Source organism: Narcine bancroftii, chromosome 2 (genome assembly GCF_036971445.1).
Source record: "Narcine bancroftii isolate sNarBan1 chromosome 2, sNarBan1.hap1, whole genome shotgun sequence".
In the NCBI taxonomy this organism is placed as follows: Eukaryota; Metazoa; Chordata; class Chondrichthyes; order Torpediniformes; family Narcinidae; genus Narcine; species Narcine bancroftii.
In genome coordinates, this window is record NC_091470.1 from 366532508 (window position 1) to 366550339 (window position 17832).

At 45.7% G+C, this 17832-nt stretch overlaps 1 protein-coding gene across 10 annotated transcripts in view; it reads left to right on the forward strand.

Annotated features, from left to right (window-relative positions):
- The window catches only part of LOC138755834 (NIPA-like protein 2), an 86149-nt gene that overhangs the window by 50974 nt on the left and 17343 nt on the right, over positions 1 to 17832 (forward strand). For all 10 annotated transcript variants that reach the window (XR_011352583.1, XM_069922531.1, XM_069922532.1 and 7 more), the window contains 4 exons: positions 4396 to 4455; positions 6497 to 6618; positions 14838 to 14934; positions 16292 to 16427. Coding sequence is in view for 9 of the 10 variants with exons in the window: in XM_069922531.1 (XP_069778632.1) it covers positions 4396 to 4455; positions 6497 to 6618; positions 14838 to 14934; positions 16292 to 16427 (415 nt within the window). In the remaining variant the exon portion in view is untranslated. The remainder of the gene's footprint in view (positions 1 to 4395; positions 4456 to 6496; positions 6619 to 14837; positions 14935 to 16291; positions 16428 to 17832) is intronic.

Consider the following 17832-nt stretch of genomic DNA (forward strand, 5'->3'; position numbering starts at 1 on the left):
TCCTCTGCTTCTTCTTCTCAAGCGAAGTGGGGATGGTCTCCTCGTTTTCTGGTGCCCTGCGCCAGTCCTCCTGCTTTCCCAGAGTCTGCAACCCTTTGTGACATGCTGCCGATTAGAGGCACCATCTTGGGCCCAGATCTCATGAACACAGATTTTTTAAATAAAACCACTGCCAGCTCCATTTACAGGTCGTGCCAAGTCTGTACGGAGCTGATGGCAGTTGGACCCCGCGGGATCACTGTGTCTCCACTCTCTGCAGGTCTGCACCAGCGGCAGTGCTGCCATTAAATCCTCTCTGGCCATGCCACCATCTTCAATGGTGTACTGACAATAACCACACCAGCAGTGCGAGTATAAGACAGCTTTAATAAACTAATATGTACACTAAGAGGTCTTGTCTCTCTGCAAGACAAACCTGGAAGGCTGGACTGTAGCTATGGACTGCTTTATATACAAGGTCACTGGGGTGACCTAGTGATGTAATTACATATCACCACATTCACCCCCCTTAAAAATTGTTATCCCCCCCCCGGTCCTCCTTCCCTTGTTTGTAAGTTCATAAGTCCAAAATTTTTCGTGGCTTCCATTGCCTTCTGGACCTCCTCGGTAGTGGTATAGGGGTGGGGAGTGCGGTCTGCCTTTCGGCCTTTCTTGGTGGAGGTGTGGGAATGGGAAGTACTGGTTGGTCATGTGGGCTGGGGATCCTCTTGTATGGGATTAGGTCCTGCCATCAAGTCTAGGCTGGTGATATTTTGTGGGGCGGGTGTACCCAGGGTCCTGATTTCCGGGGTGGGTGATATAGTTCTCTGGGGGACTCGATGGACGACTGTTCTAGTGACTGCTACTGCGCTCCTTGTTGATCCGTAGACATCTGTGTTTCCTTCGCGTTGTTCACACATCTGGCCAGCGCGAGATCCCTGATGGCCACTGAGTCTTCTCTTCCATCTGGGAATGTGATGAAGACGTACTGAGGGTTCGCGTGCCTCAACTCCACTTGATCCACCAGCGGGTCCGCTTTGTGGGGTCTGGAGTGCTTCCTGAGGAGAACAGGTCCAGTGTTCATCCATTTAATCAGTACTGTGCCCGTCGTGGCTTTTCTTGTGAAAGAAAAGATATGTTCATGTGGGGTCAGGTGTGTGAACAGCGGAGGGGGTTCTATGTTCAGGACAGACAGGCTGCAGTGTTGTTTCTTCGTGAGGCGTAGTGGGGGGAGAGGCCTGGTGTACACTATTGTAATGCTTTCTAACTGGCACTGAAAATCTAACCCCATTAGTACCGGGGCACAGAGGTGAGGGAGTTCTAGTAATTTGAACCCTTCGATTTTGTGCCCTGGATTTCTAGAGTAACCCTGCAAAACTGTTTTACCTCAGCCACAAGGCTGCTGGCTGCCAACAGGATCTGGTGCTCACTCGGGCGTGTGGGGAGGGCAAGGCGTTTGACTAACCCCTGGTCAATAAAACTTTCAGTGCTTCCACTATCTATGAAGCAATTTACCCTCACATCATTAATTTTGATGCACACAGAGGCATCAGATAAATTGTGTGGACTCGCTTGATTCATGCGTAGGGAAGCAAGTCTGGCGTATCCTTTGATCCGATAGTACTCGGCGTCATATTCATCTCCTGAAGACTTGTCGTCTGCTTTGTAGCATTTGTCCAAGATGGCCGGCTACACATGGCATTCTTCTTCTTCAGTTTGTCTGTGGAGAAAGAAGAGCTTTCCCACCTCTCATTAGCATGAGAATGGGCCTTGGCTGTGGCCTTTGGGCTTCTGCAGACTTTTCCATAATGCCCACATTAGCAAATGTCAAAACATTTGGAACACTTGGGACCCTCAAGGTGCTGCTGCTATGAATTCCTGTGAGGCAGCATACTTTTCTTTTCGTGGGGCTAGAGAGTCCAGCAGTGTGACGTTTGTCCCAGCCCCAGGGTCCTCTGAGTACTCCTCCAATTCTTTCCTGGTGCTTTCTAAAGCTTCTGCAATAGTCTCTGCCCCACCATTCCTTTCTCCAGCAATCGATGTCTCGTCTCAGTGGACCGTATGCCCGTAACAATTCTGTCCCTAATAAGGTCCTCCGCATACTCCTGAGCTGATACTGATTTAAAGTTGCAGCCTCTCACCAGGTCTTTCAGAGAGAGTATAAAGTCTCTGGCAGACTCCCCTACTTGCTGTGACCTGGTCATGAATCTGTACCAGGAGAGGAGTTCGCTATGCCCCTTACTGTAATGCGTCTGTAAAATGCTCATTGCCTCTTGGTAGGACCTGGCATCCTGTATAAGGGAGTAAGGGTGGTCTCCCAGCTGGGCTAACAGCAGCATTAATAGCTCTTTATCCGATGCCTCAGCACCCTCCACATAATTCAGAAAGCATCTCTGCCAGTGGTCGAAGTGTGTGCGGGCTCCGGGATTTCTGGGGTCGAGCTCCAGCCTGTCTGGTCACAGCACATGGCTAAGCCACAGTCTCTGGTCCCTTAGATGTAGCAAGGGTGGACCCTGGGGTACTGGGAGCTGCTGGTAGAGCCTCTGTGGGGCTTGTGTCTGCTGGAGGAGAAACCTGGGTGCTTGGAGCAGTTGGCTGAGTCTCTGGCTTTGGGACATTTGCAGCGGGATTAGGGGGGGAATCCCAGTGGTAGGGTCAGTTTACCCAGTACCACAAACTGCTGCTGGGGGAGTGACGGTAGCAGTGTCTGCTTTCCCTGGCCCTGGAGTGGTTGGGAATTCTGCACATACATGGCGATCGGGAGGAGACGACTTGTGGAGATCCTTCCACACACATTTGTAGTGGCGCATTTCTGATCGGTCCGGGGTTTAGGGTCGCCGGGGCCTGTACTGGCAAATCCATGGGCAGGTAGGGCTCTTGGCCGTTTCTTACCTGCCCTTTCGTACTTCTATGGTCTTCCCTGCATTCCACCATGATTCCAGTACAGTGGTTCCTCGGCGTCTCTGTCCTCGGATGCTAGTTGTCCCCGGATTCCATTCCTCAGGAAGAGTCTCCAGGTGGTCGGGAATCCGCGTTGGAACAGAAGCAGCTTCCATCCTAGTAGCTATCATATTAGTTTATTAAATTGTACTGACAATAACCACAACAGCAGTGTGAGTATACGAGAGCTTTAATAAACTAATATGTACACTAAGAGGTCTTGTCTCTCTGCAAGACAAACATGGAAGGCTAGGCTGTAGCTCTGGACTGCTTTATATACAAGGTCACCGGGACCTAGTGATGTAATTACATATCACCACAAATGGAGCATCTTGTGCAATTGGATGATAATAAACTTGAACTTGGAAATGATTACTGGGCATGTCAGACTGCGTGCATTTCAGGACAATCTCTTGTGTGAGGAAGTCTAAGGCCAGGGGTCTCAGAATAAGGGAGAGGTGATTGGGAGCAAATCATGATGGAGTTGATGAAGGGCAGGTGTACGTGGCGTGTTCATCACCCTCTGGTGTTGGGTGGTGTAGTTCCCATCCAACGCTGGGATGCATCTGGACAGGATACTTTCTATGGCGGAATCAATCAAGATCATTATGAGACCTTGGGGACAGGCTGAATTTCCTCAGGCTTCCGAGAAAATGGAGAACTTGATGAGCATTCATGGTGAAAATATCCATGTCAATTACTGCTATAATGCAGAAAATACTATCACCTATCTTGGCCAAATCTCTGATGGTTGGACTGGTGAACTCCAGGGAGATATGTTGCTGTGAAATTTCAGTCTCCTTTACTCCAGCTCTGCATTCCCAGAGCCACCCCACTTCTCCGATCAAGCCTCTCCTTTCCTGTCCTGTCCGTGCCCCATTGCGACCTGTTGCCTTTGCTCCTCCCCCCTGCAATTTCCACCCTCCTCCTCCTCCAGCCATTTTATTCGTACACTTGTGGTGATACCACCACCAGCCAACTGCAGGTGGTGATCTCTGTACCTACGGCCCCTCCTGAGCCAGTCACACGGGAGCTACCAAAGCATGAACTGGTGTTCAGACTTTTACCTGAATGAAGCCTATGCCATAGGTGCTTAATGTGGGATGTGGGTGGCAAGAAAAAGATTGAAAACCACTGTTTTAATCGTCCCTCATTGACTCGTTATGTGCACGGTTTCAGAACTCCAAAGGAAATGGGCAATTTTTCTCAAGCCAAATATTTCAGTAACAAATGGGTCTAAAGCAGTGATTCTCAACCTTAAGCAATCCCTTACTAATCACAGAGCACTGATGGCCTAGGGATTACTTAAAGTGGGATGTGAGTGGAAAGAAAAGGTTTAGAACTACTGATCTGGAGTATAACTAATGCAGGTAAAGGGTCTGTTTACCATTGTGAGACTCTAAGCCAACGAACAGCTGTTCCATTTGCTTTAATGTGCTGTGTGAGTGCCCTGTACTAATATTAATTTTCCTTTAGCAAGTGCAGCAATCTCGGTGGTGTTCCTGAAGGAAAAACTCCGCTCTTCATACATCTTGGGTAACATATTTTCTATCATATTCTGTTGTTTTAGATGATTACCAAAAATTAACACTGAAAATTTTTTTTAAATTGAGAGATACGGCGCAGTAAAACGGGCCCTTCCGGCCCACAAGCCCGCACCATCCAAATACACCCATGTGACCAACTAACCTACTAATCCCGTGTGTTTTTGGAGGGTGGGAGGAACCGGAGGAAACCCACGCGGGTCACGGGGAGAATGTGCAAAACTCCTTACAGTCGGCGCTGGATTCTAACCCGGGTCACTGGCGCTGTAACAGTGTTGAGCTAACCACTACAATCACCCTTCTACCCCAAATATCATAGTCTTAGGACATGGGCAATGCCGTTCCCCCATATCTCCCTGTAACCCACATGGTCCTCCCCAGCCCCCAATGATTGGGTTCAAGAGGACAAGAAAGGAGCAAGAGTAGGCCACTTGGCCCATCCAGCCTACTCCAGCATTCAATGTGATCCATGTTGGCCTTAGCGGTTCCTATGTACCTGTTCCTCTTCACCCTCAACTCCTTGGTCTTTCAAACATTTATCTAATGATCTGGCCCCTACCCCCTCCCCCCATTCCTCCAGAGAGTCACCACCCCTCTGAGAAAGAAACTTTCAGGTACCTGACAAAGGGCTCAGATCCGAAATCTTGGGGCTTCCTGTGGACACTGCATGACCTGCTGTGTTTCTCCAGCACGTTTGTGTAATGCAACTTTCTCCATGGCTCCTTTGAAAATGCCCAGTCCTTTATTTTGAGGCTCTGTCTTGTGGTTCGCGACTTTCGAGGTCAGCGACTGCCCCCCTCCCCCACCCCTCCAACCAAGACACTTGATCTGAAATAATTCCCGGTGATGGACGGGAAAACACTTCCCCCAGGCAGAGGTGCCCCTGTCGAGTTCCTGCATGGATGGATTTGCAAGTAGTGCAGGGGTTGGGGTGTTTAAATTGATATGTGGAAATGCAGTCAGTGGGTCTACAGTGGAGTCTTCTAGTGCGCCCTTTACAACAAGCTTTGTCTCTCTATTCCTCGTGGTGGTGGGTTGTGTCTGAACCTGCTGTTATAGGTAGCTCCTCATGAACAATGGGCAGCCCTTTCAGTTCTGCACCATTGATCCAAGCTGCAGTCACACGTTTTAAAGGTAGGAGGGGTGCAGCTCAGCAACTGGGTTGGGTGGGAAAGTGGTGGAGACGGCCGGCTTCCACATACTCTTGGGGGCCTCGAGCTGTGGCTGGTGAGCAGAAGGGGGAAGGTCCATGCTTTGGTGGTGAGAAGAGGGTAGGCTCAGGGGCAGGAAGGGGGAGGGATACCAACTGACGATTGGCAGAAGAGGAGGGGGTGATGGGAGTCAAGGTCAAGGGTTTGCCTCGACTGAGTTTCAAGATCTCAGTAATGTGGGGATAGGACACTGTAGGGATTTGGGGTGAGTAAACATGAGTGTGTATGTCTCCATATGTGCATCTGCCCGTGTGTCTGCTTCTGTGTGTGTAAGCACTTGTGTGTGTGTGTATGTGCATGTATGCAAATGTGTGTTTGTGTGTGTGTGTGGATGGGTGGGTGTGAGCATGTGTGCACATTGTGTGTGGGTGTGAGCATGTGTGTACGTGTGTGTGTGTGTGTGTGTGTGTGTGTGTGTGTGTGTGTGTGTGCCCACGTTTGAGTATGAACAATTCAAGGGGCATGGTTGCAGCCCACATAGAGACCTGGTCCATAATGTCCTGCTATGAGCTTCAGTGAAACACAGGAGAGCTCAGCAAAGGTTCCTTTGAGAGAAGCAGTGCAAGTTCACGCAAAAGCAGCAATGCATGGGGATGAGCCATTGCATGTGAGGCTGCCGCAGATAACAGGGTTGTGAGGGAGAATCACCACCGCATGTGACCTGATGAATTTACAAATGGATTTAATCCAATGTGAAATGATCCCGGCTGAACTGCAGCCTGGGAAAGATGAAGCAATTCCCAGGTCTGTATCTACCATTGGATGCTGATGTACCGTGGACAGGACTTTGTCTCTGAACAGCAGGTTGTGTTTCCTCTGCAGGGGGATCTCTGGCTGTTTTGGGAACATACCTCCTCGTCACCTTCGCTATTTATGGACAGCAGGAGATCACAGCCACCAAAATCCAGAACTACATCGTTAGTTGGGAATTCTTGCTTTACATGGTAAGATACCACATTAAATTAAAGGTGCTGCCACTGGGGCATAGAGAATCTCTCACGGTGATGAACCTTCTGCTCAAACTTCAAAACCAAAGATCTTTGGACACCATTCCCCCAAAACCTGAAGGCTTCCTGATTGGACAAAAGGTCTGACCTCTTATTGAGAGGTCAGGAACATCCCAGATATCAGAGGGGAATTAGCTCTTGGTCCCACTGATGTGGTAGGTCATGAAGTTTCACAGCCCAGAAATAGGCCCTTTGACCCAACTTGCCTCTTCTAGCCTGAGGTAGCCCCATTTGCCTGCATTCTGCCAAGATTCCTCTCAACTTTTCCTACCAACGAAGAAATCTATCACACAGTTCAGGCCCTTCAGCCCACAGTCTTGTGCTGACCTAATAGTGGCTGGAAGGGAGATGCCAGAGAGTCATTGTGGATAATTGTTTGTCAGGATGGAGGCCGGTAACAAGTGGAGTGCCTCAGGGATCTGTATTGGGTCCCTTGCTGTTTGTCATTTATATTAATGATCTGGATGATGAGGTAATAAATTAGATTAATAATAAAATAGGTGGAAATGTGGATAATGAAGAAGGTTTTGAAAGATTACAGAGGGATTTGGACTGTTTAGAAGAGTCGGCTGAAAGATGGCAGATGGAGTTTAATGCTAATGGGTGTGAGGTGCTTCATTTTGGAAGGAATAATCAAAACAGGACGTGTGTAGTAAATGGGAGGGCATTGAGGAATGGAGTGGGCAGAAAGATCTAGGAATAATGGTTTATTGTTCCCTGAAGTAGAATCTCGTATGGATAGGGTGGTGAAGACGGCTTTTGGTATGCTGGTCTTTATAAATCAAAGCATAGAATACAGGAGTTTGGAGGTGATGTTGAGACTGTTCAAGGCATTGGTGAGGCCAAATTCGGAATATTATGTGCAGTTCTGGTCACCAAATTATAGGAAGGATATCAACAAGATAGAGAGCGTGCAGAGAAGATTTACGAAAATGTTACCTGGGTTTCAAAATCTAGATTACAAAGAAAGATTGAGCAGATTAGGTCTTTATTCTTTAGAGCGTAGAATGTTGAAAGGGGATTTGATAGAAGTATTTAAGATTATGAAGGGAATAGATAGAGTTGATGTGGTTCAGCTATTTCCATTGAGAGTAGGAGAGATGAAATAAGAGGTCATGAGTTAAGGGGCAAAAGTTTCAAAGTAATATGAGGGGGCACTTCTTCACTCAGAGAGCAGTGGCTGTGGTGGAAGGGTCCATTTCGTCATTTAAGGAAAAATTGGATTGGTATATGGATGGGAGGGGAATAGAGTGTAATGGGCAAGGTGCAGGTAGGTGAAACTAGAGGAGAGTACTTGGTTTGGTGTGGACTAGAAGGGCCGAGATGGCCTGTTTCCATGCTGTAAGTGTTATGTGGTTATAATAACCTACTTTAACAACTGCCAAGAGTTTCCCTACTGGATAACCCTCCATTTTTCTCAGTTCCATGTCTCTTAAAAGATCCTATTACCAGCCTCCTCCACCATGCATTGCTGGCTGCTCATTCCAGGTTCCCACCACTTCCTGTGTGGAAACTTATTTCTTCCACCCTCCCCCAATACTTACTCCCAAGCTCCTTAAAACTAAGCCCCCTCATGTTGAACATTTAAGCCCTGGGGATAAAGCCTCTGGCCATCCACATAATCATTGCCTCTCATCATCTTGCACACCTCTATCGGTCACCCCTTATCCTCTATCGCTCCAAGGATCAATAACATCTCCTCATAAGATACGTTCTCCAATCCGAGCAACATCCTTGTAAATCTCCTCTGCACCCTCTCTATAACATTCAAATTCTTCCTGCAGGGAGGTGACCAGAACTGAACACAACATTCCAAGTGGGGTCTCACCAATGTCCTCGATAGCTGCAGCATTACTTCATAGCTCTTAAACACAATCCCATGGTTAATGACGGCCAACACACCAATGACTTCTTAACACTGCCAACCTGAACAGCAGCTTTGAGATTCCTATGGTCACTGACCCCGCGATCTCTTAGTTCGACCACACGGCTCAGAGTCCCCCCGTTAACATTGTGTTCTGGTAAATTTGACCTACTGAAATAAACCGCTTCACATTTGTACCTGTGTGCACATCATTAAAACCCTCTCAGTTCCCTGCCCCCTCCCACCCCCTTGGTTTGGCCACTTCCTTCTGGAGAACCCTGAAAATGTGGGAGAAGCAGAAAGTGCTGGGGGGAAGGGGGGGATTTCTAAAGTAAATGTGATTTATATTTGAGAAGGAGAAATGAAGATGGAAAGGAAGAGCATGTGGTTCTAACTGGTGTGGGCCTGGGGAATGGAAGGCACTCACGGTGAGGAGCGGGTTGCAGGAGGCTGTTATATTAACTCAGCAGTTAGCACTGCTGCCTCCTAGCTCCGGTGACACAGGTTCATAGAACGTAACATCACAGAAGAGACCTTTCGGCCCACGATGTTGTGACAACCTAAAAATACCTAAAAAAAAATTCCTCCCTACCTCATAACCCTCTATTTTTCTTCCATTCATGTCCTGTCTGTTAAATGCCCCAATTGTTCCAACCTTCACCACCATCGCTGGCAAGGAATTCCAGGCACCCACTGTGTAAATAACTTACGCTGGATGTCTCCCCTAAACTTTCCTCCCTTAACTCTGTACAGATGTCTTCTAGTGTTTGCTATTCCTGTGCTAGGAAAAAGGCGCTGGCTGCCTCTCCAACCTCCATTAAGTCACCTCTCGTCCTTCTTCGCTCCAAAGAGAAAATCCCCAGCTCTACTTAACCTTGCCTCATAAGACTTATTTTCCGATCTCTGGTGAATCTCCTCTGCACCCTCTCCATAACTTCCACATCCTTCCTGTAATGAGGTGACCAGAACTGAACACAATCTTCCAAGTGTGGCCTCACTAGAGATTTATAGAGCTGCAACATTACCTCACAACCCCAGAACTCAGATTCAGATTTCAGATTTGTTGTCAGAGAACAAACATGATATCACGTACCACCCTGAGATTCCTTTTCCTGGGGGTGAGGCAGAATTCCCACTAATTGGTCATGGAGGGGGGGAAACTACACAGTGTGCACATGTAAATAAACAAAGAACTGTAGATAGATAATGAATGTAAACCAACCAAATGTGCAGTAGAGAGAATTTTAAAAAATCAATAAAGTGCACAAGTAAGAGTCCTTAAATGAGTCCCTGATTGAGTTTGTCATTGAGGTGTCTGATGGTGGAGGGGTAGCAGCTGTTCCTGAACCTGGTGGTATGAGTCTTGTGGCACCAATATCTCTTTCCTGATGGCAACAACGAGAACAGAGCGTGTGCTGGGTGGTGTGGATCCTTGATGATCGGTGCTGCTCTCCGACGGCAGCATTCCCCATAGATGTTCTCGATGGTGGGGAGGGTTTTGCCTGTGATGTACTAGGCTGTGTCCACTACCTTTTGCAAGCTTAACGCTCAGGGATATTGGTGTCCCTATACCAGATCATAATGCAGCCGATCAGCACACTTTCCACCACACCTCTGTAGAAAATTTCCAGGGTTTCTGGTGTCATGCCAAACCTCCGCAAACTCCTGAGGAAGTAGAGGTGCTAACGTGCTTTCTTCACGATGACATTGGTGTGTTGGGTCCAGGAAAGATCCTCCAAGGTAGTGACTCCTAAGGACTTAAATTTACTCGCCCTCTCCACCTGTGATCCCCCATTGATCACTGGATTGTATACCTCTGGCTTTCCCCTCCTGAAGTCAACATTCAGCTCCTTAGTTTTGGTGATGTTGAATGCAAGATTGTTGTTGATGCACCATTTGGCCAAGTTTTCAATCCCCCTCCTGTATGTTGACTCATCACCTTTCTTCACACAACCCACGACCATGGTATTGTCAGCAAATTTGTAGTTGGTGTTATTGTTGTACCGAGCCACACTGTCGTAGGTGTAAAGTGAGTAGAGCAGGGGGCTAAAAACGCAGCCCTGTGGTGCTCCGGTATTGATGGAGACACCTGACTAATGAAGGCCAGCGAACCATAGGCCTGCTTAACTCTCCTATCAACCTGCATGGCAATCTTGAGAGATCGATGGATTTGGATTCCACACTGTTAATCATCTCACCATTAACCATGTCCTTTGCCTTCATGCTTAACAATATTTTACGAGGATGTTGCCAGGACTCAGGGGCCTGAGCTATAGGCAGAGGTTAAAAGTAAATCTGTAGAATTTGTTGAAGTAAAAACACAAAATGCTGGAGAAGGTCAGCAGGTCAAACAGGGTCCTTCATGTAGCAAAGGTGGAAACACACAACTGACTTTTCAGGCCTGAGCCCTTCATCAAAGCACAAAAGTAGGCTGGGGCTTTATTCCTTGGAGTGCTGTAGGGTACTTCCACAGAGGTGTACAAAGTCATGAAAGTATAGATCGTATTGATGCAGAGTCTTATATAGGGGAGTTGGGGAATTAGCAACCAGAGGACACATGTTTAAGGTGAGGTGGGGGGAGGTTTAACAGGAACTTGAGAGGTAACGTTTTTACACAGAGTGTGGTGAGTGTGTGGAGCCGGCTGCCAGAGGAGGTGGTTGAGGCAGGGACTGTTGCAATGTTTAAGAAAAAAATTGCTTGGATACATGGATAAGATGGGTTTAGAGCAGCCATTCTCAACCTTTTTAAGGCTATGACCCCCTTAGGACTTGCTCAAAGTTTATGGTCCCTGTGAAGCAGTCAAATTTTGGTTTCTTCCATACTTCTTTCTTACCAACTACATAAAATATATTGATGTTACATGAGATGAAAAGAAAACAAGGCTTTTACTTAAATATGGGGGGAGGGGGGTTTGGGCCTCGTTGAGATATGGGCCAAACGCGGGCAGGTGGGACTAGTGTGGGTGGGATGTCTATGGTTGGGCTATAGAGAACATCTATGGGGAATGCTGCCGTCGGAGAGCAGCATCGATCATCAAGGATCCACGCCACCAGTATGAACAAGATGGGCCGAGGAGCTTGTTTCTACACTGCATGGCTCTGTCACGACTTGGAGGGGAAGCCATGCATGTGGTGCCCCCATGTTGTCTTTGACCAGGGTGGTGGTAGTGGTTATGGCTTTGGGAAGCAGTGTCAAAGATTAAAATCAGGGCTGCCAGTCTGGGAAATAGCTTCATCCCATAGGCTGTGAGATTAATGAACAGTATCCTATAACCTTGGGTCTCCTTAAACAAAACCAATGAATTATTCCAAAATATGTATATATATATTTAATTTAGATTATATTTTTATGTACTATATATTCAATTGTAATGGTTGATACTAGTAAATGTTGACCTCCCTACTTTTGGCCCTGGCCACCCACCTACTGAAGCTTCCGGTGTCCATCTGCAGACTCACTCCCAGGCCCTGTTTGCAGACACACGTTTAGGCCTAGGCCGCGCACCCACCGGAGCTCCTGACCCCTTGCTCAGGCCCCAGTAGCCCATCCAAGCTCCCAACACCTCGACTGCCCGCCCATCCAAGCTTCCGATGCCCCAACCGCAAACTTACTACACATCCATCCGAGGTCCTGAGGCTCCAACCGTGGACTCTCACCTAGCCCCAGCCGCCCAAATAAGTTCTCGATGGCCCAACCGTAGACTTACCGCCCGCTTCCGGCCACCCACCCACCCATCCATCCAAACTCCCAATACCTCGAACAACACAAATACTTAATGCGATCAAAAGTACTATGTGTGTAATAGGGAACTCTCTAAATTTTACCCTAAAATTTAATGCTCAAAATTCAACTATTACACAAGTACATATGGTATATAGGTATATCCCATTTTACGAAACTAGAGCATTCCTAAGAAATCTTCCGTTAGTCAAAATGGCGTAAAGCAGACCCATTCACTACTACTGGTCTATTTTCATAAAAGCAAAATCCATTCAAATCCTTTCATAAAAAAGCTCTTACAAACTAATACATTTTATCATGAACTAACAAAGGAACTGCAATGGAAAATTGACCAGACAATGGTCAATTAAACTATTAATAATGTAACATTAAATACTTAACTCTAAACTCAACCCCACTATGCATAAATGTAAAATGTATGTATGTGTGTGTGTGGCCAAATCCCTTACAGTTTAGGCATAATTCTGAAAAGTCCATTTTAAATTTCAGCATCAATCAGTTTACTTTGAAGTTGAAGATTTTAAAATTGCAGTTAGAAGTAATTATGAACCATTTAAAACATCATGTCTTCAGTCTCTTTAAAACTCACAACTTACTTTTGTAGACCCATTTTGAAAGCAATGTTTCTTCATACGAGTGATTTCACAAACTTACTCATATTTTGCCTCAGAGTTACGGAATCTGTTTTCCACAATGATTTATTTCTTAATCAAGAGTAACCTTTTTCCATGGACACACAAGGCTGCTCTCTTTCCTTAGAGGCAGTTGGAGTGGCTATTCCTTTTAAAATACCACTTTCAGTGTTCCTCCTTTTATTAAGGAGAGCACAGGCAGCCTTCCTTCTTTTAAAGACATTGGTAGCTGTTTTTTTCAATCCTGTCACTAAAGGGTGGCTTTCTCTTCAACTGACCCCCTTTGTCTCTGATTTCAATAATATATTTCTTGCAAATCTCTCATGTCACATGGCATGACATCATGACACTTTGAAGTTTTTATGAGCCTTTTAATATCTTCAAGCCAAAAAGCATTATTTAATCTTTGTCTTCCCAAGCTTAAAATCAAAATAATTGTCTTTGTTTGATGTTTCTCTCCTCCAAGAGTGCTGCTTCCAAGCTGTCAGTCATTAACCGGCAAAATGGCTTCTTGAGTAAACAGTCCATTGTTCTCTTCTCAAGAACCATCATAAAATCTTTTCATCTCTCTGCTTCACAGCAGACTTCTGTCTCTAAGATTATATCAGCTGCCATCTTCAAAGAATCTCTCTCTCTCTGTAAATGCAAATGATTTTTTTCTCCTGAAAACAATCCCACAAAATAGCCTTATTAAGACATATAAATATGAAATATAGTTTAACATTAATCTAAAGATTAATCATAGTACATTCATCACAAAGCGAATACAGTTTTCTTCGTAAAAGCGTATTTTCATAAAGCGAGTGTTTATAAAATGGGTTAGCCTGTATATCTGATTATTATGTGCTGTTTATTGTGTGTGTGCACCGTGGTGCAGAGAAATGCTGTTTGGTTCAATTGTAAATGTAGAGTTAGGTGGTAACGAACATGAAATAGCCCTGGATGGGTAATGTAGGTGCTGTACACTGTGGCCAGGGGAAACAGATGTTCAGGATGGTGGTCAGTACCAATCATGTGGGATGCTGTTGGAATATATTGCAAGTAAAATTGAAGGAAAACTCTTTTTATCAGTTATAATTTGGGTTCGCACAGTGCAGAGCAAAAGCAAAAGGAGACATCACTGGATTGTGCACAAACTCCAAGGTGATTCCAGCGGTAGCTCCCAAACCCCTCACCTCTGCCTCTAAGGAGGGAAGGAGGGGGCGATTCATGGGAGCACCACCATCCGCAGGTTCCATAACCATTGTGCTGAGCGAATGATCGCCATCCCTTCATCATCATAGAGGTGGGAATCCTGGAACTCCCTGCCCACAGCACTGAGAGGCCCACAGTAGTCACAGTAGCTCACCCCCACCCACCTTCCCAAAGGCAGTTACAGGTGGGCAATAAGCTCTGGCCTTCACGTCTACTCCTCACGAATGAATGAGAAGAAACCCATGCAGGTCACGGGAAGAATGTACAAACTCCTTGTATACAGTGTCAGATTCAAACCCGGGTCACTGGCGCCATAATAGCATTGCGTTAACCATGCTGCCCGTCTTCTGACTGCCCAGCTCTCCACCAGTGGTGACCACGAGGAAAGGTCGCTGATGTCCCTTCCACAGGTGCTGCTTGACTGAGTTTCTCCTGTATAGAACATTGAAAAGTGTAGCAGAAGGCAGGCCCTTTGGCCCACAATGTTGTACTGATCATCTCTCTAACCCTTCCCAACCTCACAGCCCATAACCCCCTCAGAGACTGCCTCATCTTCTTATCATCAAAGTCACCCTCACGTGGAGGGGACAATATTGGGTCCGTAGTTTCACACCTAAAATATATTTCTTCACTCAATGGGATCCAGGGAATTCTCCGTCCTGGAAGAAAGCTGTACATGCACAGCATCGTAACCCCGCAGCTTCTTCATTCTGCTTTGTTCCAGACACTGGAATTTTTATTGTTCTGTGTTTTGCTGTATCTCAATAAGAGAAGAGGTCTGAACCACATTGTAATCCTGCTGCTGATGTCCTCATTGCTAGGTAAGAACTGTGTTGAATATCCAACGCTTTCCTCTATTAATTGAGGGACGGTTAAAACAGTGGTTCTCAACCTTTTTCTTTCCACTCACATTCCACTTTAAGTAATCCCTATGCCATCGGTGCTCTGTGATGAGGAAGGGATTGCTTAAGGTGGGATGTGGGTGGAAAGAAAATGTTTGAAAACCACTGTTTTAATCGTCCCTCATTGACTCATTATGTGCACGGTTTCGTAACTCCAAAGGAAATGGGCGAATGACAATTTTTCTCAAGCCAAATATTTCAGTAACAATTGGGTCTAGAGCAGTGATTCTCAACCTTCCCTTCCCACTCACATCCCACCTTAAGTAATCCCTTACTAATCACAGAGCACCGATGGCATAGGGATTACTTAAAGCGGTATGTGAGTGGAAAGAAAAAGGTTGAGAACCACTGGGTTAGCATAATGCTATTAGCATTGGAAACATGTAAACTAGTTTATCTTTAGACAAATAAGCTTTATGACCCATTTTAAACTGTACTAAAGAATGACGTGCACAAAGTGAAGAAGTATTAACAAGTGTAGTAATTCTTCTCCATGTTTCAGGAGACAATGTTAGTTGAAGTTCTGATTCCCATGTTTGTCAAACCTTATCCATGGGGACTGATCTCAAATTTAATGTAAGAATATAAATAATACCAATTAAATCCTTCTGAAAGGGGTTTAACTGGAACAAAGAGTCAAGTAAATCTGGTTGTTGTAATGTTAGATAATTAGACTACCATATTCAGGAAATGTCTAATCTGTAGGTATCTAAAAAAAATGCAAGCATGGTAAACTATATTTGGAAGAAAGTTCTTCAGGACTATTCGTTGTCATGTGTACTAAGATGCAGAGATAAAGCTTGTTTAGTGAACAGTCCAGCTAGACATCTCAAGTAAGGGGCGACAGTCAGCAACTTTTTCTCAGTGTGGGTGGAGTAAACACCAGAGTTTATGGGTACAAAGTGAAGGGAGGAAGGTTTAGGGGTACGTTTTTCTTTTACACAGAGTGGGTGCCGGCAGTGATGGGGTCTGGAACAATAGGGGCATTTAAGAGACTCTTTGACAGGCCCACAGATGAAAGAAAAGTAGAAGGTTATGAGGTGGGGGGGGCTTCAGTTGTTTTTTGGAAATTATATAGATAGGTCAACGCAACATCTTGTGCTGAAGGGCCTGTACTGTGCTGTAGTGTTCTATGTTTTATGGTACAGAACTAAAATACAGAACAACAGAGAGAGGGTGAGATGTTAATACCGAGTAAACGTTACCATGGTGAGGTTCATCGGTGGCTTCATCTTGTCTATTTCTTAACTGATGATGCCATTGATTGTGTTTGCAGCCTCCCTGACAGTGATCTCAGTGAAGGCAGTGGCTGGTATGGTGACCACATCCATCGAGGGACACCTTCAGCTGCAGTACCCCATTTTCTATTTGATGGTGGTCGTTATGGTGGTGTCCTGCGCTTTCCAAGTACAGTAAGTGTCACGTTGGAGGGGAGACTGACCTGAGCCTTCAAGCTCAACCTGATTCTCGGTGCCTGTGGCCTTGCGAGCATTCCTAAAATGGTTGATATTCCTCAGGGAAGCGGTGCCGAGGTTGGCCACGCTAACACAGCTCCCAGAGCAGGACTTCATGACCATGACCTGACTGTTTATGTGGTTTTTTCAATTTTTTTTTTCAATTAACTTTAGGAATATAGCTCGATAACAGGCCCTTTCAGCCCACGAGCCTGTTACTCCCAATTACACCCAATTGACTTACAAGCATCGTGGTGAGAGGAAGGTTGATCACTGGGGAAAACTCATGCAGGAGGGAAGAACATGTAAGCTCCTTACAGACAACGTGGGATTTAAACCGTGGTTGCAGTAGCTGGCACTTTAATAGCATTGCGCTGACCGCTACGCCAACTGTGCCACCCAATTTTTGCTCTTCACCGTCTGGACAGTCAGAAATAGAAGTGCGGGGTAGGCCATTCTGTTGATCCTGAAAGTGCCACGTCCATTTTCTCTCCCCCTCCTCTATATCAATACTCTCTGATTCCGAGTGACAAAATAATCTCATTGATCCACTACATTCTGCGATGGATCTCCTTCTCCCGTCTGGGGAGGGAGATCTAAAGTGGGTAAAGTCGGCAGAGCCGCGGCAGATGGGATTTCAGTGACACACATTGGGAGGACTAACGAGGGTAAGTGGTGAACAATGAACGGTAAGGAGTGCTGAGGAACAGAGGGACCTCGGTGTCCAAATCCAAGGGTTCTCAAACACGGTGGAACAGGTAGATGGTAGAGAAGACATGCAGGATATCAATCTTCATTATACAAGGCACACAATATAGAGCAGAGAGGTATAATGCAATGTTATGATCATGTTTATTGTCATACATGTGAGTACAATGTACATACACACTGAACGTTGTATTTGTTGCAGCCAAACAAGTACTTAGTGAAAGGAAATAGCTCCAAAAATATGTGCAAAATTACCATATAGAAAGAGATGATAAATATAAAAGATTAAATATTGACAGTTCAAAGTTCAGATTTATTGTCAAGAGTGCATGTACGACTTCACATACAACCCTGAGATACTTTTTCCTCTGGGCGTGGCAGAATTACCACTTATCAGTAATGCAAAAAAAAACTATATTCAACAAAAGTTACAGTTATAAGAAGAATTGAGGCCTTTCGTTTTGTGGTGTTAAACACAAGAGTCTGCAGATGCTGAGATTGTAGTGAAAGCACAGAAATGCTGGAGGAACTCAGCCGGTCTCGCAGGGTCCGTAAAGATATATTACCGTCTCCTTTTCTCTAGCTTGCTGTCTCTCCCTCTCTCTCTCACTCTCTCTCTCTCATTTTTTTTTATGCTGTGTTCCAGCAAATTATT